This window comes from Ascaphus truei, chromosome 8, assembly GCF_040206685.1.
Source record: "Ascaphus truei isolate aAscTru1 chromosome 8, aAscTru1.hap1, whole genome shotgun sequence".
Classification (NCBI taxonomy): Eukaryota; Metazoa; Chordata; class Amphibia; order Anura; family Ascaphidae; genus Ascaphus; species Ascaphus truei.
Genome location: NC_134490.1, coordinates 103,751,934 through 103,777,017, shown reverse-complemented (window position 1 = coordinate 103,777,017; position 25,084 = coordinate 103,751,934). Strand labels below are relative to the sequence as shown.

The following is a 25,084-nucleotide window of genomic DNA, read 5'->3' as shown; positions in this document are numbered from 1 at the left end:
CCTCTGGAATGCCCTTCCCCTCAGTACCCGACTAGCACCCTCTCTATCCACCTTTAAGACCCACCTTAAGACACACTTGCTTAAAGAAGCATATGAATAGCACTGTGAATATTCTGAACACATGATACATAAAGCTTGGCCCCCTGCAGACGCACTTACAAGAACTCCCTCCTACTGTCTCTGTACGTTCTCCCTACCTACCAATTAGACTGTAAGCTCCTCGGGGCAGGGACTCCTCTTCCTTAATGTTATGTTTATGTCTAAAGCACTTATTCCCATGATCTGTTATTTATATTATCTGTTATTTATTCGATTACCACATGTATTACTACTGTGAAGCGCTATGTACATTAATGGCGCTATATAAATAAAGACATACAATACAATACAATTCCAGGATTGTGCCGCAATAAGGTTCGTTACTCTCCAAGTTTTTTTTTGAGTGGTACCATCCTAAATCACGATTGGTCCATTGTGTGGTTATATAAGGTTTTGTACCATCCACATGCAGAATGTTCATTTGCAATGAACTCTAGATACTGAAAAAAGCACAAACTACCAATATAGATGTTTTACCTGTGATAATTCTGGCTGGGAAAGTCCTGGCTGGCTCATTTGAGATGGCTGGCTCATGGATATATAACCCTGTGTTAGTGGGCCTTGAGAGAATGGCTGGGACACAACATCTTGACTGGCTTGACTATTTGGCATGTTTCCTTGGCCAATGCCTTGAAGTCCAAGGCCCCGGTGTTTCTGGCGTCCGCCACGGGTCATCTTCCCTTTGGGCATGCCACGTCCTTGATAGACAAATTTAATGAGTGATGAATGCACATACATCCCAAGCACAAAATGTATCCACAATAATTATATCATATTTGAATAAGCCAGACATTGGCTTAAGATGTTACTTGTACAATTTAATTAAAACGTGCTACCCCACATAAGACGTGAAGTGAATTCAAATTAGGGTTGTTTAGAAAAATATGAAATTCTGTATTTTAAATTTAACCAAGGGGAATCATATGTTTAATAGATTGACAACCATGATTATCTTTGCTCAACAAAATAGGTAGCTCATTACAGGGAAATCAACGCGAGTCTGAAAGGACACAAAAGAATAAATGTACTCAAAATACACACACCAAAAAAATGAACAAAGTAAACACACAGGAAGTTCAAAATCAAGTACAATAAAGTGACAAGAAATAAGCAAAATTATACTTATCTAGAGCTCCAAGGTGCTGGTGTGAAAAAGAAAAAAAGACAGCTGGGATTGTGGAGACACTGGTAAACTAATGAAAGCAAAAAATAAATGACAGACTAGAAAACTGTAAAGACGAGCAACATGAAAAAAGGGAAAAATTCACAGGGGCAACGTTTCGAGGGGAAATCCCATCTTCAGGCCCGTTCCCACAGGTTCTAAATAACCGTGATACTGCCCTCAAAAAGTAGCTTAATGGTGTAACCAGACTCCAACAATCAGCGTGCATAAAGAGAAAGTCTCAGGCCGTTCGGCAAAGAGTTAAGAGGTGTCAGATGTCCGCCGCATTGTTGCATGGAAGAAATAGCTACCTGTACTGATTGAACGGTTGCAGGCAGCAGATAAAGGCCAGGAATGTCACGATGCTGGCAATGGAAGTCAAAGATAACCCGCAGCAGTTATGGCAACGCATAGACGCCCCCCGGCGGAGTCAGATCATGAACTCCACAGGAAGGGCACCAACCAATAAGGGGAAAACAACAATAGAATAAACAATGTATTAAAAAAACCTGTAATATTCACAAAAACATAAGGCTAATATAATAAATGAGAGCACAGGAATGAACTCCCTATAACCCCTTTACACAGAGGTGAAGACAATACAGTATAGTAGAAACATTTTAAAAATATAGTAAAAATATTTTAACAAGATTGCCACCTCTCCTAAAGTCAATAACTTTATAGTGCTGTTGACTGACATTGTGCCAAGGTTTTACGACTATCGATTCAGGAAGTACTGTGACGTAATTCTGCCCCTCACATTTGTGCTTGCTTGCACTGTTTCTACTAGATTATCTTCACCTCTGTGTAATGGGAATAGACGGGGGTTGCCTCTGCGCTCATTTGCATATTAGTCATATGCTTGACACATTTTATTAATACATTGTTTGCTCCAATGTCGTTTCCCTTAATGGTTGGTGCCCTTCCAGTGGCATTTAGAAGATCTGACTGTGGACCGCTGGGTGGCATCTATACATTGCCATAATTGCAGCTAATTCTCTTCGGCTTCTTTTGCCAGCCTCGTGCATTGGGACGTCATCATTCCTGGCCTTTATCTGCCAAGTGCGATTTCAAATCAGTACAGGCAGCTATTTCTTCCATGCAACAGTGTGCCGGACGTCTCTAACAACGCTCAACGCTCTGCCGATTTGCTACTTTTTGAGTGAAGTACCAGTTATTTAGAACCTGTGGGAACAGGCCTGAAGATGGAGTTTACCCCTGAAACATTGCACCCCATGTCTCCTTTTTTATGACATTTTTTTTTCATGTTACCCATTTAGATTTTCCCCCCAATTTCTCATTTATTATTTTACTTTAGTTTCCGCAATCGATTACCAGCGGTCTTCATATTTATTTTCACACCAGCACCTTGGAGCTATAGATGAAGTATCATATTGCCATTTCTTGTCACTTTATTGTACTTGTTCTTGATTTTGAGCTTCCTGTGTGTTTACTTTGGCATTGCCTGTTTTGTGTAGTTTGATAATGATACAAAGGAAGAATATTTACGAAGATCGACGTTTAATTTTTTTCTGTGTGGAGTGCGGACTACCTATTTTATTGTGTATATAGGGGCCCCTTAGGTTGCCTCGCACCACTGCACACCTATTCATCCTCACAGCGTAGTGTTGATTCCAATCTATTTTGTTATATAATGTTAATCTTTGCTTTTCTAGTAAATTTCCAAATGACATGGAAAATGTGTGCATATACAGATTAAGACATTACATTTACAAACTTTTAAAGGATAAACTTTCCAAAATAACATACTACATCCATCCACACCTACCATTCTTATGAGGTATGAATTAGAAAAAAAAATTGAACCCAATCAACATTACCACCTCAATGACCGTTATAGCTTTGGGTACAGTACAAAAGTACATTATATACTAGCACAGGGGGGCGCAAACTTTTTTCCCTGCGCCCCCCTGACGGCTGTCCCCTCGCTCCCGCGCCCCCCCCCAACCCCAATTTACCCGCGCTCCGGCGTAATGACGTCACGTTGCCATAGCAACGTGACGTCACATGACCTCGCAGCGTCATTTTGACGCCGCGTTGCCATGGCGACGCCGGGAGGAAGCCGCCGGAGCCACGGGTAAGTATGGTTTACAGAGGCCCTGCAGCTCCCCCGGCACTTAATTTAAGTGCCTTCGGGAAGCGCGCGGGGCCTCTGTAAACCCCGCGCCCCCCGTCGGCAGTCTCGCGCCCCCCCTGGGGGTCGCGCCCCACAGATTGCGCACCGCTGTACTAGCACACACTATCTTATATATGTACACACGTTACATACACAGTGGGAACCTTTGGCCCAGTGCCTTTGAACACACAGACGGCAGTGTTTGCTTTTTGTTACAATGGCTGAAACACAAAAAAAAGGCAAAAAATACCTGTAGCTGGTCCGTTAGCCTGCCCGAAATAGCCTGGAGGTGGCATTGGAGGCATTACAAGATTAAATGGTATTGGAATGTTCATAGCCGTAACATGACTGGGTCCAGAACTGATCATTCCAATCTGATCATGGGTTTGAAAGTACATGTTGGAAGGCCGCCCTGAAAAAAATATTTAAATAACTTTTCTCGTAATGGAGAAATGTAAAATAAAGAATACTTGTTTTAAATTTTTTTTAAAGAAAACTAAAGGTGCAATTCTACATATCTGGCCAAAGAATAGCTTCTGGCAAGCAATTTAACAATCCAATTCTTTAAAAGCAGCAAAACATGAAAAAAATCAGTTCTGTAGTATTAGGTAACAGTCTGCTTTTTCTCTCATAGATAGAGAGAGAGAGAGAGACAGAGAGAGAGAGAGAGAGAGAGAGAGAGAGAGAGAGAGAGAGAGAGAGAGAGAGAGAGAGAGAGAGAGAGTGTGTGTGTGTGTGTGTGTGTGTGTGTGAATTCCCAATGCCCCCCCCTTTTTTTTTTTTTTTAAACCTCCGTTTATTAGTGTTTTTTTTTTTTTAAGAGGGAGGGGAAAGGCGGAGTGTGGTACTACAAAAAAGGAAGGGACTGGGAGGGGTACTGTCAGATCAAGACATTTTATATTAACAGTAGCACATTCATTGAGTTGATGAAATAAAACACTTTGTATTTAACTCATAATAGCTTTAAGAGCTGATTACTAGACAATAGGTGCAAGGGTCTTCCCGACAGCTCCAACCGAATCGAAGGGTGCGCCATCTCTTCATATAAGACATTCCATATAACCTATGCAAGCCAGTAACCCGAAAAGGTGCACCTGTCAGTATAAGGGCATAATTGTGAATTCATATAGGCTTGGGTTACCAACGGAAAGAATCCAACACTGCCACACTCTAAGGCCCCAGTGTGTGCGGCGCGCGACGGGGTGCCTGGCGGTGCTCGTTCTCGGCAGCAGCGCGACCTGGTGGACTCCAGGTAGCGCGCGACAGGAAGGCATAGCAGGGGCACGGCGATAACACGCGGCTGGTTCGCCCTCATTGGCTGAACCGCCCCGTAGCCAGCGCTCCGTCATCACAAGACGACAAAATCCTTGTCTTTGCAAAATGTGGTCGCGCATCATGCCGAGGCGCGGAGGCAGCTACTGGGGCCGGCCCCATAGAGGGCCGTACCCATGTGTGCGCCGCACACACCGTCACAGCCGTGGCTACTGGTTACCGAGCCTTAGGAACTCAATGGAGGAGTCATTCATAACGCCCGTCAGCTTCTCCACATGGCAGATTAACCATACCTTAATCTTGGGGATAGGGGGGTACCCACCCTACTTCCATACCGCAGCCAACTCACATCCAGTTGTTGTGGATATGTGGGCAATCAGCTTGTTATCTTGTCTGGACAAATTTTGTACGGATCTGTTTAATAATAAAAGCCAGGGATCCATGGTTATATCAAGATAGAGGATTCTTTGAATCCAGACCCAGACTTTTCTCCAGAGGGAGGATACCACCGGGCATTTCCACCACATATGAATAAATGAAGCCTGGCCTCTGCATTCCTTGCAGCACACTGAGGGGTAGCATGGAATGAATTTAGAAAGTCTAAGTGGGGTCAGGTACCACCGCATCATAAATTTAGAAGCGTTTTCCTTGATGGCGGTAGATATTGAGCATGTGGCTACTGCTAGAAGGATGTCATCCCACTCATCTTCCTCTAGCTCCACCACCAGGTCTTGTTCCCACTGGATCATATACTTCAGTTGTTGATGGGAGATAGAAGAAAAATTGACAATATAGCCATAAAGAAGCGACTGGTGTATGAGTGTCATTCAGGCACAAGGATTCAAACCGGGTGAGGGGGCTGACGGTGCCCGACTTTGCATGGAACGCCTTGAGTTGCAAATGATGAAAGGGTTGGTTCCTTGTTCAGTATATTTTTTTCTTTTTGACAAAAATTCAAATGGTTTAGGCTTTAAGTCTACCCTGATTCAGAAGCTTTTCTTTGATAAACCCGGCTCAAACTTTGGGTTGTCAAATAAGGGGGACATTTAAGAGTTCGAGTCAGACAGAGAATCCGAGTCTCTGTGAAGCCCATATTTTTAAAGAGTGGACTATAGTTGGTAACCCTATATTGCTTTGGGCTTGTTTATTTGGTGGGAGCCAAAGTATATTATTGAGCCCCAGCGGGTGACACATAGATGACTAGGTCCACCCAACGTCTAGGAGTTGAGTTGGAGGAACCAATTGGCTCAGTTGAGAGGCCATGTAATAAAAAAGTGGGCACGGGAGAGCTAGGCCACTAGCTTTGTTAGGGAGTGTGAGAATCTGCCCTTTAATTCTAGGTCTTTTTTTCCCCTCCAAATAAATCTAGTAATGAGTGATTCAAGATCTGAGATCTTTTCTAGGACTGGGATTGGTAACGTTTGGAATATAGTAGACGTGGGAGAAGGTTCATTTTTATGCAGTGAATTCTGCCGATTCATGATATGTTGTAGTCAAACCATGTCCCATGTTCATCCTTGAGGGCTCTCGACAATCTGGGATAGTTTTCTCGGTAGAGAGGAAGGTCTGTAACAATCGGGCCTTTGCCCTCCTTATGGATTAATGCTATGGACACTTGGAACATATTACTAGGAAACAGCGAGTTTGAGAAAATCGAATAGTAAAAGGGACAAAAATGTGGGGAGCCAGAATATGGGAGATTTTTTGTTATATAAATTGGAGAAGCCATCTGGCATGGGGCTTTTGAGGGCAAGAGGTTCTTAATTACTAGGTGTTCCTCCATTTCAATATTTTGGTCTAGACTAGATTTCTCTGCCAGGAAGATAGTGGGAAGGTTTGCTGCCCTGAAAAATTCCTATATTTGTTTTAAGGTCTTTGCATTCTGCGTTTTTTTTTTTTTTTTGCCATCATAAAGCTTAGAATAGAAGGTCTGAAATTCCCTACATAACGACATCGGATTTTAGGTTACTGACCCCGACTCTTCTCTGATGGTATGGATAGAGTGACCCGACTGTTTGCTCCTCGGTTTGGAACCGAGCATTGCACCTGATTTATTAGCTCTCAAAGAATTAACTTTTTGTCCATTTGAGAGTATGCTCAGCTTGAGAAGAGCAAATTTAACTCTGCTTTAGCCTCATTAAGATTCGTAAGAGCTAAAGCTTTACCCTCCCTTTGATGGGTTCTAGTAAGGTCTGCTATTTTTGTTTGGGATTATCTTATGTTGGATTCCTTCTCCCGCTTTCTTACCGAGGTAATGCCTATGAGCCTGCCCCTCAGGGTGGCTCTATGGTCCTCCCATAGCGTGAATGGGGAGGAGACACTATCTTTGTTGAAATGGAAGCTAGACCCTGCTCCAATAATTCCCTGATCTCTGGGAACTTTAATAGGGATTTAGCCTCCATTGCAAGTTTTGTTGACGAACGTTTAAGTTGGAGCATCTCACTTCGATTAGGGCATGGTCCGACCAGATAACACCATGGATCTTGTCATGAGTAAATCTGGGAAGTAACCTAGTTGGGGCAAAAATGTAATCAATACGGGTGTACGTGTCATGCAGGGGGAGAAGAACGTGAAATCTTTGGTAGTGGGGTTGAGTTCTCTACAGACATCACAGAGTTGGAGACTCCAAAACCCCTTGGACAGAGCTCGCGTATCCTCATTTCTGCGATTTGTTGGCGGTCCTGTTCTGTCCATATCAGGATTTAGGGCCAGATTACAATCACCACCCAGAATAATTTGGCCCATTGCTACCCTCTCCAAAATATTGAAAAATTTAGAGATGTTGGCATTTACTTTTCTTAAATATAGTAGGCTGCAGCCCGTAATCGCTGGACTCATTTGGAGCATGAAGGTTAGTAGTGATGGTCAGGTCCTGACCATAGAGAGAATCCATCAGGATCAGAAATCTACCGTTTTTACCTCCTTTAGTCTAGGTAAGTCTGCCTGTCTAAACTGTATCAAAATAGGTTGGGGTCCTATTTGATCTGAAATGTGTCTCTTGGACAGCCAATCTCCCCTGAGAGCCTCCAACCTAACAGGTGCACAGCCCCAGGATACCTCACTGGGTCTCGGCACGTCCCCGCCCCCAGTCCCAGGACATCGAGAGCAGTTCCCCTAATCCTCCCTAAGCGGGAGACCAGAGGGCTGATGGGGGTATTCCAGTGTTCGTAGGCGAGTAAACCCAGCTCCTAGGAAACTATTTCACAGGTGATCCAAGGCGTTGCAACCAAGGGAAGACATGTAAGGCCCAGGCCCCTGCCCAATCAGTCACAGACTTTTGCTACCCTCAAACCTTATTTTCCTCCTGACTCCTTCGGGACCCTTGATCTCATCTGTGCCCTTGTCGAGCCTGCCACATCCCAGGCAGGCCAGGGCCGCCTCCTGGTCCCCTCCTGCACAGTCGAGTTCTCCAGGGCTAGCCATACCATAGGGGGCTTTTTTACTTGCTTTGGCAAGTTGTTTTGATTGCGACTTTAAAGCAGAAAAACAACTTTTTTTTTTAACTGGGCCTTCTACAAGCTGTTTTGTTCCTCATATCTATACCCCTGGCACCACCAACTTATCACAGAGCGCAGCAAGAGCTCTCCCCTACTTCCCCCTTCACTATTAAAGTTGCAATCCCCTGCTCCTTTTAATTTTACAGGATGGTCGTCAGGAGGTATTTAAGGCTGAATCATGTTATTTTCAACTCTGGGGACCCCATGGTTCCAAACGTACCGGAGTTCAATCCCATCGAGGGAAAACAAAGTTTAAATCTCCCACATTACGTGGGCCAATAGGAAGTCGCGATGCAATCAGCTTCCTATTGGTTCGTGGGATGCCAGGGATTTAAAGACCAAGAAGTGATACTGATAACTTTACCAGTAAGTATCACTGGAACCGGGTGGTCCATGGAGCAGAAAATAGCATGGTTCAGCTTTGGCTAGCGACTGGATCCCATCTCATAAAGAAAAAAAGCGGTGTTCAAATGGGTGGAATTGACACTTTAATGGGCATCACATATAGCTCACCCAAGATTAACACAAATCGGGTGAAGGGGTGGGGGGGGGGGGAAGGGAGCGGCACTTTAAATATAGAAAATCTCTCTGCCTCAAAAAGAAACAAGTAGAAATACAGAATATAAATGACACAAACAACTTATTTAATTACTAGTATTATAACTCAGAACTAGGAGTAAAACAATTGCCCAAATTTGCCAAGAGACAAAATAAAAAAATAAAATTGAATTACTACATTCTTACAAGAACTATATTAACTTAGTTACATAGTTAAACATGGTTGGCCTATCTGGATCTTACCTTGACTGCTTCTATCATAAACAGACCCAGGAATGATGGCTTCGCGTGCATCGTACATAGCAGTTGTCATAAAACGGGCTCCCTGAAAAAAAAAAAAAAATTACTTTGTTATTGAATAGTTCTAGAAGATTTACATCCAGGTGGCAAATCTATAGTGAAAATTTCCAATTCGACAAGCCCCATGCTAATTATTAGTTAAACCAATTTCAGAGACACTTATGTGCATTTTTAATTATTTCAGGGCTCGTTTGTAAACATGGTAACACAAAACATAAGTGGCATTTCCTTTTCTTAAGCTCTTTCCATGCGTAATTGCAAGATACGCACTTTGACAGGTTAGGCGGGATGGCACCTTTAAACAAAATGTTATAACAGTTAACACAAGTAGTTGGCTTTTTATCTCCCCAGATCCAGTTACGATGAGGCTATTATATATGATCCCTTCGGAGTGGTAACTGATCTAAGTGGAGGATCTCTTGAAAACATATTTCCGTCTGCATCACTGAGTCGTAAGGAACTGGTAAATATGAATGATTTAATGGACAAGAGATCGCAACAGAGATGCTGCTAATCGGAATAGAACTGATGCATGGTATCCTATTGATTGTGCAGGTATAGTACGAGTTGATTGAGTTACAGCAGTAGCATCTTCTATCTATCAGCAGCCACAGGACATGTGCTGGTGAACCGCATGCCAAGAGTTGAGTGTTTGCGGCAGAGTGCTTAGCAGGGCAGAATGGATCATCAGGATTAACACAGCATGGTCACCACTTCTGAATGGGACTCCTGCTATGTGAATCCTACCGGCGGACCGCATCAGTCTGTAAGGCCCCATTCACACAGCGCACTTTGCGACGCTGTGTGCGCGCCTCCGTCTGCTTGGCGATGTGTGATCATCCCCAGCAGACAAAATGATGCGGGAGCGGCAGTTGAGTTTTCGTGGCAGACAGTTGCGAGTGCTGTCTCCCCGCCCCCTTTTTAAAAAAAAATCATTATACTGCGGGGGACCGGACAGCAGGGGTGGGGGGGGGTGGGGGCTGTGTAAACATGAAACAAACATAAAAGAAAAGCATGTGTGTGTGGCTGGAGCAGGGAGCTGCCGAGTCTCTGTTCACTTTCAGCAGCCAATGGTACTCCCGCAGCGTGGACGCTGTGCTTTGCAGCCAATGGTAGATTCAAGAGTGAACACTACCATTGGCAGCTAGGGATCAGTGACAAACGCGCGAGTGCCTCAAAGTGCTCATTGTGAACAAGGCCTAAGAGATGTGTATTGAGAGTAGAATTACTCATTCTCCATGCTCACCTCTAACAGGCGATCGCACTGCTTTATTTTAACAACAGTATTGAAGCAGGGGCCCATGTGACCGGGACATTTAAAAACACTGCAGTGATACACCGGCACCCCATACCGGAGCCTGTAACGGAGGAAGCAGGGCGTCTCAAGGCTGAAATTAATGCTGTTCAGCTCCAGGGACCCCCCTCTTCAATACTGTGCTATTAAAATAAAAGCAGCTTCATTACCTTAGCAGCTAGCCTCTAACGCAATGAAGGGGTTAAACCAGCGTACCTGCTTTATTGGGGTTAGAGGAGGTGGGTGAAGGGGTTAGGTGTTCCAAGGTGGGTGGTTAGGCCTACTGGGAAGGTTGCGGGAGTGGTTAACCCCTTCATTACCTTAGCGGTAGTAATCGCTATAGTAATGAAGGTGTCAACTCCTCCCACTACCCACCTGAGAGGCCTAACAACCCACACCTGGGCAACTACATCTTTCACCCACCCGCTCTACCCACATTAAACATTAAAATACATCAATCAATACTACCCAATACATCGATTGCCAGTGTGGTTACATATGCCCTCAATGGGAGCAAATATAACCCCAATGACAATGAATGGGCACTCTAATACCCATCCCTCTACATACATTACAATAATGGGCAAAATTCCTATTATCCAGATCTGGATAATAGCACATTTCCCCATTAAAAAAATAAAACATCTTTACCAAAAAAATGGCAGACTGGCCCAGTTACTACCCGAAATTATACATATAGACCAATCGGGATTTATCAAGGGTAGATCCGCAGCGAAGAATATAAGAAAGGTCATCTCCATAATAAAGTGGGCACAAATAAATATGGCCATCGATGCCGAGAAAGCATTTGATAACATACATTGGGATCATGTAATATATAAAACTTTTTTAGTTATAGTTAATTAGTTGTCATTTTATGCATTTCGTCATTTTTTAGCATGTAATAAAATTGTATATGTTCATGTTGTGTTATAGTTATGGTTGTGGATATCTCCCATTTGGTCTAATATTTTCTAATTAGTGGTACTAGTTATTTAACTTGTACTTTATGTATATTTAATTACAATTTACAATGAGTGCAGTTTATAGGTATCTCAAGTGACAACCTCTCGTCACTTATCAGTGTTTTCTTTACGACTTTTTCCCTATGCACCGTTGATGACATCTTTTTGTAGTTTGTGAGCAAGGTGTTTTTGTGTATTTTTTAATATATAACCGAGCTCATGTACATAAACACGCCAGATAGAAACACAAAAAACAACAGGCTACCGATAAAAGTAATAAAAGCCCCGATTAAATACCTAGGAATATATCTAGAAGCAGATCTCATGAAACTATATAAAAACAATATCAAGCCAATAGTTAAAAAAAATCCTGGAAGAGATCAGATCCTGGATGATATTTCTACTGTCATTCTTTGGCAGGGGATGTGTCAAAGATGATATCATTCGCACCCCCTCTGCTAATCAAACACAGCAATGTTAATGAACTGCATAAGGGGATGAGCAAATTCCTTTGGAAAGGGGAGAAAAAAAACAAAAACAAGAATAGCGCTAATAAAACTACAGAAAGGGGAGGAATTAACAAACCAAATATACGAGACTATAACCTAGCCTGCCTACTAAGACATGTGGGAGATTTGACCCAAGGGAAAGATTATTGCTCCTCCCCAGAATTAGAAAAATACTTTGTGTTTAAATTCTCACTGGCAGAACTACTACACACAAACTGGAATAAAATGCCCCAAGAGATCAAATCTAACGTATTAAACCAGGAATACAATAGTTACGTGCCGAATAATTAGGAAAAAGTTTAAACTGTCTTACACAATTTCCAGATTCCTACCTATACAGGGAAATCAGATGTTCCCCTGGGAAAGGAACATAGCCACTTTAGTAGCTGGGGGAAAAAAAGGGATAAGAAAAACATAGGAGACATTATAAATAAGGAGAAGAAAGAGTTTATGTCATACAGGGAGCTAATATCGACATATAATTGACCAGAAAACCAAGTATTCCAATACATCCAACTACTAAACTACGGTAGAAAACTCCAAAACTACAAAAAACACATACTAGAAAACAATGCAATAGACACTTCAGTCAAGACAGACACAAGATATTCACTAGCTGACATATATAAATTAATTAGAGACCAAGAAATGGAGAAAAATAACAAACAAAAAAATATCTAGAATCATGGCAACAAGACTTCCAAGAAATTCAGATGATGGAAGATCTAAAAATTTGGTATGTCAGGACTTGCAAAATAATTACATCAGAAAACTGAAGAGAAATGCAATTCAAGATAGTGCATAGGGCATATATGTAGAGGGAGAAAGGGGGTGGCCCGGTATTAAAGGGATTGCACTCCATTTGGCCATCCCCTGACCTCACCAGGGAGACAAGGGGTTAACTGGGCCGCGGTCCAGAAATGTGATTTAACCCTTGTTACAACATGAAAATGTATATTCCCGTCCCTATGCTTTATTGTGATATCTGGTTATATCGGTGTCTGCATCACACCTACACTGGGATCCATCCGGGAGTGCAAGGGTTAATAGTTATTCGGTGATTATAGCCCTTTGTGTAATTTTCCCGCCTTCTCAGGCACCATTTTGCAGAGTCCCATAGGCCGCCACTAGAGCTCCATGCATTTCAATGGCGGATCTTGCTGTTTTGGACCTGTTTCCCTCGAAGACCAGCAGATGGCGTCCGAGAGGAGGAGCGGCGGTTTCCCATTGTAAGTCAATGGGCTCATTGACTTCAATGGAGATTCCTCGACGGCGCTTTCCAGGAACGAGTTGGCTGCCGTCCAAACCGCAAAAACTCAAAGCGGATACTTTTTCTATAAAAGAGCTTTGATCACTGTTAGTCAAGTTCAACGTTAAGTGGCGTGGGAATCTACAGTTCTAAGGCACCCAGAAATAAAATTCTTTTTGCCCCTAGTCCTCCCCCCACTCGACCACCACCGGGTCCCCGTATCCTGGACCCCCGAGAAGGGTCATGCCGAGAGAGCGGGTCGCGCCATAGGTTCCAATGGCGGCGGCAGAAACAGCTCAGGAATTCGACTAAGTGGAAAAAGCTAAAAACCATGAATCCATACCTCCGGTTCCGGAGGGCCAGGGTTTGGGGTATCTGTAGGCACTGCTCCAGCATGGCTGCAGAACCATCCTTGACCCTCTTGGACCAACCCAACGGAGTATGGACCCCCTTGAAAGTTCGGGGAATTCTCTCATAGACTCCAATGGCGGCCAATTTCCATTCACCGGCTATGGCGGAGAAACCCCATAGACTTCAACGGCGGCGATGCCCCGTTGAAAGTCTATGGCGGCGGATTCCCATAGCCGCCAATGGCGGCGGTTTGCCATTGAAAGTCTATGGCGACGGAGCCCGTTGTTTTCAATGGGGATTTAGTGAAAAACCGTGATTTAATTTACAGCTGAGTTTTTTGTATTAAAATAGGAAACAGTTTAAGTTGTATTTGTGTAACTCCGGTTCCGAAGGTCCTAGCGGGCTGAAACTCGGACCATATGGTGTCCCAGTTCCGGCATTGCGATCTGTGTAGTTTGGACCCGCTCGACCCAACGGAACCAGATATTTTAAAATGTTTGTATTTTACATTTAACACTGTATCCCAAGGCAGGGATAAAACCCAGAGGAAAATCCTTTGCATACAAGGAAGCATATGGTCAGAGAGGCTACCCAATGTCTAGGACTTAAGTATTGTTCAAAGGGGTTTGTCACCCTCACTGTTTACCTGAGGGCGGAGACGACTCAAACCAGAGCAGTCCATAAGTGTCACATTTAACACCTTCCAACAGAGTATCCTGCCAGAAATTCCATTTGGTAGACTGGTTGGCATTCCTAATGTAAATGAGGGGGCTACAGAAATGAGACCCCAGGGTCCTAGTGCGCATGGGGGCATGGATTAAAATGTATTCCCACATTAAAGATTGGATACAGGTAATTGTTGTCCAATCACCTGTACTTAATGTTAAGGATAGTGTTACAAAAGATATATAAACTGTGGTAATCCCTATATCCATTGTCTTCTATACCATCTGAAATGTTACCTGATTGCTGGAGAATTGCTACATGATACTTCTCATTCCCCACCCCCAAGTAAGTGTACTTCTTGCCTGTTACTGTACTATATTGTGTGTTCACCTATTTAAGGAATAAATATACTTTATCATATCTAAGCCTCGTTCAGTTCAACCCAGTTATTTGGTGTATTATTATAGCCTGTCACAAAGCTCCCGTCACAATATATACCTTTCATCAGACAACATTACAAATGTAGAAGCTGATACACCGAAATTCCCCAAATGCAACCTCCCTAAAGCTAATCTCAAACACTGTCTCTGGACGTGCAATTTGTTTTTTACGAGTTCTGGACTCAGGTCCTACAATATATTAAAGAAGTTATGAAAATTAGCTCGGCAAGACACCCCCCTCCCCATGATATTTGCCAATATTGAACCCTGGATAATCAAGATCAACCAAAATAGAGGAGCAATTCTCCTAACAGATAATTCTCCTGGTAGCCAGAAAGGCCATAATGATCAAGTGGTTGGAAACACAAGCACCTAACATAAAAATTATAAAATCCCTTTTGGTCAAGCTGATCACGATAGACAGAATATCTACCAAACATGTAGGAGATAACCAGTTTGACAAATGTGACCTAAAATGGGAGAGGATTATAAACTTCCCCCCCAGCTAGAACAAAATAAATTCAGATGACACCTGAGATAAGAATATAAAATGAAACGTATGGGATCCTGATAAAGGAAACAGAAAATAAGGAGAACGTCATACAACACAAAACAACGTAATATAACAGAATAGATTAAAAACTAAGAGCCTAGTCGAAGTCCAATACAAATATGACAATCAAAAGAAAGGACAGGTGTCACAAGTAAGCTATGAAACAACATTTTGAGTTAAATGATCGAGATCTATTAGATCAAGACCAGTTATAAGTTTGAAAAGAAAAATGGGTATAGCAAATATGTATTGGACTATGTAATATAATAAAATGTTCTATGAACATGTAAATACAATATGCTATAATGAAATGTCTGAAGTGTATCTGTAAACAGCCTAATTTAAAAAAAAAAAATTAAAAAAAAATTAAATAAAACATAACTTAGCCAGCAAATAGTAAATTAAAGTTGTACTTACCCCTGCCAGGATGAAGGCTCTCCACATGCTCCTTATCTCCAGTGGCCAGTAAAATAGAAAAACGAGCTACTGGCCTATAACCCTTTAATTACCTTAGCAGTTATTAACCACTATGGAAATTAAGGGGTTAACCCCCTCCCCCCCCCCCCCGCAACCCACCCGGGAGGCCTAATCACCCTCCCCAGTGCTACGATCCCCACCCCCTCTACTCATTGGTTTTCACAATATGGGCATGGATTGGCAATGAAAGGGCAACCTAAAAATGTAAAACCACAAAATAAAATACATTACATTTAAATAAAAACAAATCTTTGCCAACAAACCCATTGATTGTCAATGTGCTTATCTATTGGCAATCAATGCATTTTTTTGGCAAATGTTTGTTTTGATTTAAATGTAATGTAATTTATTTTGTGGTTGTTTCTTTAATCTTTAGGTTGCCCATTCATTGCCATTGTGGCATATGGGCATGTTTTACCACAGTGACAACCAATGGATAGAGGGGGTAAGGGGGGGGGGAGTAGCTGCCCAGCAGTGCGTGATTTGGTGTCCCAGGTGGGTAGTGGGAGTCAACCCCTTAATTACCATAGCTGTTAATAACCGCTAAGATGATTAAGGGGTCACAGGCCAGTAGTTATTTTTTTAATTTAACGGTCGGTGCCCACTGAAGACGAGGAGCAAGAGGACGGCCTTTATCCTGGCAGGGGTACGTACAACTTTTATTTACTATATGCTGGCTGTGTAATGTCTACTTTTAATTGGCAAATGCGCCTTTATCCAAATATGGTATCAAAATAATGTTTATTGGGGGTCGAGGGGCTGGGTGAAGGGGGCAGTTGCCCTTGGGTGGGTGGTTAGGCCTCTCAGCTGGGTAGTGGGAGGGGTTAACTCCTTCACCATAGGTGGCTAGCTGCTAAGGTAATGAAGCTGCTTTTCTTTTAATAACCGTATTGAAATAGGGGGCCTTCCAGAGCGGAACCATATTAATTTCAGCCTCAGGTACCCCCTGCTCCTGGACTTACAGGCCTCGGTATCTCTCAGCATTGTTAAAATTTCTTGGTCACGTGGGCCGTGACGCAGGACATTTAAACATGGCGGAGATATTGGCACCCCATACCGGGGAGCAGGGGGACCCCGGGGATTAAATTAATGCAGTTCAGGTGTGGAGACCCTCTGCTTCAATACTGGGTTATTAAAATAAAAGCAGCGTGATCGCCTGTCAGATGAGCGCAGAGAGAGTGATTGATTCTGTCTACTCTCAATGCGCATCTCTTACAGACTGATACAGCTCGGTAAGATTCACACAGCTGGAGTCCCATTCAGAAGCAGTGACTCCCGCTGTGTTAATCCTGATCGCCCATTAGTCTGGTTACTGGGACTCAACAAGCACAAGGGATCAGAAACGTACCTGTGACGGATTTAATGTTGGCAGCGCGACCAACCATGACTCTGTGTCGGTATGGGGTCCGTTTCCACAGAAAAATGTTGCGGATACAGAGAAGTACCTGAAATCTGCTATTACATAGTAGATGAGGTTGAAAGAGAGATATGTCGACAGAGTTCAACCTATACTAAAACTTAGAAAGAGAACATAGGAGCGCAAAGTAAGTAATGGCTGGTTCACAAACAGGTCAAATGATCTCCTCGATGCATCGGCTGTATAGTGGGTGAGGCAAGGGGGCAGGGTGTAATTTCCTATACACCAGTCTCGTGCGCTAGGACAGAGTCAGTAACACTCACTGATAGATCACTTCCGGATTCATGCGGATGTAAACGTAGTAGGAGTGCCCGTATGTGGAAAAGCCACTTAGTCCTATTCACTTAAGCCGTCCCGTATTAGGAGTCAAGACCAATAAAATAACAAATACACAAGTGTAAGCTAACCATTAAATGTTAGACTGGATAGCTGCACTCTTCGTCATTCCTTCCTTCCTTTCTTCAAATTTTGGCAGACAGATTACTCCCTGGATAAACATCCTTCCCATGTCTACTTATTTGGTATATCCCTGTATACTGTACCTTTCCTTTCTAAAACAAAATGTTCAACCTCTTCTTGAAGATGTCGGTTGAATCTGCCTTCACACAGTCGCCATGGGTAATGAATTCCAGTGCCTTTATTTACAGTAATTTTACCGAGCCGCCTTTGAACTTCCTCAGTTAACCAATTGTTTGTTAATACAGACATACCCCGGTTTAAGGACACTCACAAGTAAGGACATATCACCAAATAGGCAAACAGCAGCTCGCACGCATGTGCCTGTCAGCATGTCCTGAACAGCAATACCAGCTCCCTACCTGTACCGAAGCTGTGCTCAAGTGGGGAGACTATAGAGGCTGTTACAAATGTATTATTTACATCAGTTATGCACGTATATGACGATTGCAGAACAGTACATGCATCGATAAGTGGAAAATAGGTAGTGCTTCACTTTAAGTACATTTTCGCTTTACATACATGCTCCGGTCCCATTGCGTACGTTAATGCGGGGTATGCCTGTATAGAGGTTGTGGCTTCCTCCTGCGGCACTACTATTGCAATTTATTATTCTCTTGTAAATAGAGAGGCAATGAATATATTTAATACCTCGGCATATATATATATATATATATATATATATTTTTTTTTTAAATCGCCAATAATTTGCCTGCTCATCTCATAGTTACATAGTAGAGGTTGAAAAAAAGACATACATCCATCAAGTCCAACCTATGCTAAATTTAAACAGATACTTTATCCTATATCTATACTTCCTTATTGATCCAGAGGAAGGCAAACAAAAAACCCCAGAGAGTCATATCATCCAATGATATCTCACAACGGTAAAAATAAATTCCTTCCTGACTCCAAGAATTGGCAATCGGATTAATCCCTGGATCAACACCCTTCCCATGTATACTTATTTGGAATATCCCTGTATACCTTTCCTTTCTAAAAAGATGTCCAACCTTTTTTTGAACAAATCTATTATATCTGCCATCAGTCTCCATGTGTAATGAATTCCACATTTTAACTGCCCTTACTGTAAAGAACCCTTTCCTTTGTTGCTGGTAAAATTTCCTTTCCTCCAACCTTAAGGGATGGCCCGAGTCCTTTGTACTGCCCGTGGGATGAATAGTTCTTTTGAAAGCTCATTGTATTGTCCCCGAATATATTTGTATATAGTTATCATATCCCACACAAATGTAAGGTACTTAAATTACTTTTTAGGTTTGATCTTATTTTCTACTGCAATCCTTTTTTCATTACCCATTTTTGATAATTTGATTACTGTTTTTCAATTTATGTACATTCCTTGTAATTCTGACATGATGCCTCTGTCCCTTCTGACTTTAAAAATCTAAATGCTTGTCTCTTTTCTATTTCCTCCTCTACCTGTTTATTTAGTCACAGTGCTTTAGACTTCTCTTTTACATTACCCAAGGGTATACACTAAAGTGTGCTTTTCTAAAAAAATGTTTTAAAGACTGTCCATCTTCCACATTTTTACCTGTAAAAACATCATCCCAATTTATTCCTTGTACATTAGTCCTCAATTAAAAATCGGCCTTTCTACATTTTAAAGTCTTTGTTGAACCCAAGTTATATGGTGGATGATTGGTGTACAAATATTGCAATGATGACACGGAAATAAACCTTTGGGCCTGTCAATAGAAGTAGGTCCCTCTGACAAGAATAGGGTCTGGAAAGGCTATTAGCGAGGGTCCTAGCCCTTCTGAAGACAAATTGTGGGCCTTCATACACCAATGTCCATATACCCGGATGTAATTGTAGTTTTAGTGTCTCTTTGATTTGGTGTGCTTGTGCACCAATTGTGTCTCAAACAATGGGGACTTTCATGATTTCACTTTTAGCATAGTGTTTTTAGCTTGTTTTGTTCTTGTCAGGATGGACACTATCGATTGTTTTACCTCCGCCAACACTTTATCCAAATCCTTAGGTTTATAGCCCCTGTCCACGAACATCATATATAATTTGAGACTGTTTAGAGTAATCCAACGGTGAAAGTGCTTGCATAGTCTTATCCAAATGTGAAAAAATGCCAAAAGTGAGGAAATTTAAAGTGTGGAGAATCGCCTTGCATATGGAGGTGGACTGGTGGCTATCAATGATCTTACCTCCGTTTGTAGTCCACCCTCTTCCGTGAAGCTATGTATAGGCATATGTCCTTCAGATGCCGTGCCCATCGGTCCTGGCGGTTGCGTGCGGGCAACTTCTGCGGCTGTGGTGAAGACTCCCACGTTTCCTCTAGGCTGCGCATCCGGAATCAGATGTCGTCAGGTAAAGATATAGCACAAAAGTGCGGTGGTATCCGGAGCAGCGGCAAGGTAGGCAAAATAACTCAATATGACATGGATCAAAAGTAGAAAGCTTTTATGGTCCAAAAATAGAACAGCGTTCATAACTCCCTCCCTTGGAGGGAATTATGAACGCCGTTCTATTTTTGTATCATTAAAGCTTTCTACTTTTGATCCGTGTCATACGGAGTTCTTTTGCCTACCTTGCCGCTGCTCCGGATACCACCGCACTTTTGTGCTCTCTCTTTACCCGTTTAGAGTAATCATCTTCATTTGAGCAGTTTCTTTTTAGTCTTAAAAACTGACCTTTCGGGATTCCTTGTACGAGTGTCCCTGTGTGGCAGCTGTCCGCACGTGTTTCGTGCATTCATTTTTGTATATACATCCGTTTTAATGTGTAAGTTAGGGCAACATATAAAACTAAATCAAGATAGTGTACATGTTGAAAATTGTGATTAAGTAAATGTAAAATTGGTGTTTAACAAGTGAATGAAAGAAATGAAAGATGTGACGTCTCCATCCCACACCAAAATAAGGTAATTAATAAACCTCTTGTAAAAAATGAATATTGTGCGTGTAGGGGTTCTTATCGTCAAACACGTGGAACAGTTCCCAATCCAAGAAAAGGTTAGCGAAAGATGGGTCAAAGCTGGTGCCCATCGCTTTTCCATGTGTTTGGAGATAAAAAAAAAAACACTATCAAAAAGAAAATTATGAGCGAGTAAAAAAAATAAATTGAGTCCATTATAAAAGTGCCTTGAAAAAAAATAACAAATTGGATCATAAAAAAAAAAAAAAAAAAATTGTAGAGAGCTGCCACCTCCTGGACATGGTCAATGGTATAGCGTGAGGTCGCCTCTAATGTGACCCATATTTATTGTTTCCTCCACTCTATCCCTTTAAGTTTAAGTCATCGCTATCCAAAATGAAGGATGGGAGGCCCTGAACCAGGGGTTGAAGGAAGTTATCGATATAGCGTCAGAGACCATCTCCCAAAGATCCTATACTGGAGACAACTGGCCTCCCAGGAGGGGAGACCAATGTCTTATGGATCTTTAGAAGATGGTGAAAAATGGGGATTAACGGGTACGGTTTAGAGAGATAATCTGTCACTCAGAACCCCTAAGAGTTTTCCCTCTGCCAGTAGATTTTAGAGGTCATTCAGATAGGGGAGGGTAGGGTTCGACCTGAGTACAGCTGCACTATCGCACCCCCCTTGTCCGCACCCTTAATGACCAAATTCTTATTTTCCTGTAAGGAGGCTGGTGCTAATTTTTATGCCTTTGATAGATTACCATGGCCAAAATTCTGCCGGAGAGGGGAAACTTCAAAGCTATAACCACCTGACAAGAGGAGTAGGTCCCTTTCCACCAATTTCTCAAAGGTGGTTATGAAGTAACCTTTGACAAAAGGCAAACAAACAAATATAAGCCCTCTAAAAAGCGCTGACCTACACACAAATTAAATAGTGCAAATAGTGATACCAAAAATAATGGGGATGGACCTGAGGAAGTGACCAAGAGTCACAAAACGCGTAGGGAGGAGCTTAGTGTTTTGGACCGTTCCGGCATCTGTAGTTCCTGACGCGAGGAGAGTTCCGGTTTGCTATATCGCTGACGTCGCTCGAATTTCCGGTATCGAGTGTAGCGTGCGGCGACTCTCTCCTCTGCTGATCTAGGAGCTGTTCAGGTTGCGGACGGCATCTGTGAGCAGTATTCGTTACTCCGTTTTTATGTGTGATTTTAGCTTTTTAATTGTGTCATTAAAATTCTGTACGGTATCACACTAGTATTGTTTCAATTTATCCTCCCACCCCCCCCCCCCGTATCTGTGGGAGCGTTGGAGTATTATACTTCTATCAACGTCACCGCTGACCGAGGGAGACTCCGCAGACCAGACCACGAGGGGTCCGTGAGATGCTCTGAGGAGATGGGAAGTGCGTTACAGATTCTCTCCACTGAATTTGCAAGCCTTTATCCTGTAAGTAGGATTCTGGGGTTCTAGATAGGGAAAAGTTGATGAAACGAACTACGCAATCGGCGTGCCCTGTTTTCTGTTATTTCAGAAGCAGCGGAACATCGTTTAAAGGACACCCTCCCTGTCTGGAAAACCATCATCAAGTTCATCAATCTGCCTAAGGAAGCCTACACTAGAGACTGCCTTGCTGGTTCACGGTATCTTGGACTTTTTTTAGCGCCAGGGACAAACAATTTGTATGTTTAGCTTTGACAAAAGATGGATAATAGACAGATCTATTCTTTAGACCCAAACTACTACTGCTAAAAGCTGTGGAGGGTTCTGCCTCTTCAATTTGATAATCAAGTAATTCATTAAAATCTTGAAAATTACACAAGTCTCCAAAATCTAAATTCTTGTCCCATCTTCAGCACCAAAAAAACTTAGTTATTTTTCTAACAAATTTAAGTAAATCTATTACATTGTCAAAGACCTTGAAGTTCATAGTAGGAGTGAATTTTAAACCTCTATTTAAAAGGGAGAGGTCTGATTCTGATAATTCGCCATTGGAAATGTCGACACCCTATATATTAGTTAAAAATTTCTCTCTCTTTGTTGGGTGCCTTTGTTTGTTTCCTTCCCCCGTCTGATCCTCTTTATTTTTTTGACTGCTGCTGCTGTTAGTAATCAAAATTATTTTTATCAGCCATCTCTTTAGGATTCTTTCCCCAAAAGGTACGGGGGCCATGGGAACGGGCGGTGTTAGGGCGTTCCTCATCAGAACAGCTCGGGAAAGAGTGGGAAAAAGGATCCGTATCAGAAAAATCTGAATCCACACATGCTGACTCCATAAAAAGATTTTTTCTTTAGGATGGGCTTATGGGCTGGGAAGTCCTGGAATGTTTTCTTACCTGGTCTAGAAGGGTGGTGTAATTAAATCTCCTAACAGATGGTTGCCGTTGCAAGATATAAACCTGTTTTTTTTTTTCATAGTTCAATCGGTCTCTTTCAAACTTTCCCTGCCTCTTTGTCATGATATCTTTCCATTTTGCTAATGTTTGTTGAGAGAGTTTGTTCCAAATCACCAAAGCCTTCCAAAAGGGTATATCGTTTCAGTTTAGTTTGTAACGGTTGGATTTCCTTTTCCAGAGTTTTTTTCTCATTTGCTTTAAATTATGTAGTTAGCCTCATGCATCTAAACAAGCAATCCTCCAGTATTAGCTTCCAATTGCATTCAAATTCCGCATCTTGAAACCCAGAAGTGGGTGTTTCTTTTCCTAGGCTTATGTCCCACCAGATCCTCACATTCTGGGACAAAAACTTTTCCAGCCTTGAAAAATGGGGTTGTAGATTAAAAACAGCCTCACAGTGCTCCTCTAGGAGATTGTCAAACACTTGTTCTGCTCTTCTACTCCTTTGGAAATTGTTGTGTGCCATATCGTCTTGTATAGAATTGCGTTCTTCCATGATCAATAGTGATATTTGTATAAAAATACGCCAATAACAACCGGTGCACAGTCAAAATGAAGCAACATAGGACGTGGTGACCAAAAAAGGTATTTAATGATTAAAAAACATGTAGAAGAGTAGTGCTGGGAAACATCTAACGCGTTTCACACAGAGTGCTTTGTCAAATAGTCTGTGTATGATGTTATAGATTTAACGAAACACTCGGACTGTCCAGTAGGAAGAAACAGTATAGAAGAAGTCCAAGCATGGATTCTGGGATTCAACTGTGTTCCAACAGAGACCAACGGAGGTTGCTCGTTCGACCGGGTGACGTCTTCATTCCAGTGGACACACCATGCTCCAGCGGCACAACTTCCCAGCGCTTGAGGCAATACAGGAAGAGGATATACCTGGCCACCCACGGAGGCAGTGAGTCAGTTCTCTGCACACAGGCGATTTTTCACTTTTATACATTATGAATGCATTTTTATCACTAGTACCCTCAGGCCACGCTTTGAATTCTATTTAAAGAAATCAACACTTTTTTTAAACATTTGAAAACTCGCAAATATGCGTTGTTGCAGTTTTCAAATAAAAACCAGAGCAAAGTGGGCACATGCGCAACATGGCAATTTGAGAAGCAAGCTCCGCTTATGACTGATAAAGAAAAAAAATTGGTGTTACAAAAAAAAAAAAAAAAACACAAATGAAAAACCTTGTAAAGAAGAGGGAGAGGCACACTAAAGCGTAGAGTTGCCACCAAAATCATCTAAAAAGATACCACAGTCTTAGATGGCTGTCTTTATCCGAAAGAAATACTTGCATATCATAGAAAGACAGGAGGACTCTGATTATAGGAGCAGACACATTAACCTTAGAATTAGAGGGATCCCAGAGTCCATCTAAAACCCAGAAGCCCGTGTCTACAGCTGGTTTAAAACACTTGATCCCAGAAAGCTCAGCAGACTCCCTGATAGACCGTTGCCACAAAGCCCTAAAACTAAGGCCTCCGAACATTGATAAACCCTGTGACGTGGTACTACGTCTCCATTATTTAAAGACTAAAGAAAAACTATGGGTGCAGATGAGATCGACGCAAAACCGGACCCACAGGAACGCGAGACTCCATGTGTTCCCGGATCTAGCACCTGCCACGCTTGTACGAAGGAGGTTACAAACCTGTGAGTGACGTATTTCGGGCACATGATACAAGATATCGCTGGGGATTCCCCTTCAAATTAATTGTGGGATGAGAGGGAGTGTTCTACACATTCACACAGATCCAGAAGAACAAGAGTTCCTTGCTAGACTGGGTGTCCGCCAGGATGATCCGTGACAGACATCACCCAAGGCAAAAAGAAGAATTCCTGGAGTCCAGCACCCCAGAGAAACAGAAAAGCGATGAGACTATCCCAACTACAATATAGAAAACTTAGAACACTGAGCAGCACCTGTCCAGGGGATGAAGGGGAGAGACGCCTCCGCCTTGATCCGGAAAGTCAGAGGGGGCCTGACCTTTCAGTGGTCCACATCGGGCAGTGATGTATACCAAACTTTATTGTATGCGGGTGGTATGTTTATGCGGGAGGTGCAGGTGCTTCGGCGGGGCTTGAGAGAGCTAGCTGTGATGCAGTTTGGGAATAACAGGGAGGTTTAGTTGTGCACATTAGAAGATCCAAATATTGCAGCAAACAGTCTAGCCGCCAGCCCGCAAACTGGACAGGAGGTGGGGTAATAGTCATCTTCCTGCCACTCCTGAGGAGCGGGTTACGCCATCTTGGGAGAGGGCGAGAAGCAGCCCCCATAGGAGCACAGCTTTAGTTCAATGCCTTGGAAGTTTCTAAAGAAATAGGCAAATCACAGGAAGCAGGCTCTAGCCGAGACCCAGGAGGGAGGCAATGAATGTCCATTAGC

General features: G+C 42.5%; 1 protein-coding gene across 3 annotated transcripts in view; it reads right to left on the bottom strand.

The window, feature by feature from the left end:
• Positions 1-25,084, bottom strand: part of UPF1 (UPF1 RNA helicase and ATPase) — a 355,592-nt gene that overhangs the window by 9,084 nt on the left and 321,424 nt on the right. For all 3 annotated transcript variants that reach the window (XM_075612986.1, XM_075612984.1, XM_075612985.1), the window contains 3 exons: positions 8,969-9,050; positions 3,649-3,810; positions 577-797 (listed from right to left, as the gene is read on the bottom strand). In XM_075612986.1, the coding sequence (XP_075469101.1) occupies positions 577-797; positions 3,649-3,810; positions 8,969-9,050 (465 nt within the window). The remainder of the gene's footprint in view (positions 1-576; positions 798-3,648; positions 3,811-8,968; positions 9,051-25,084) is intronic.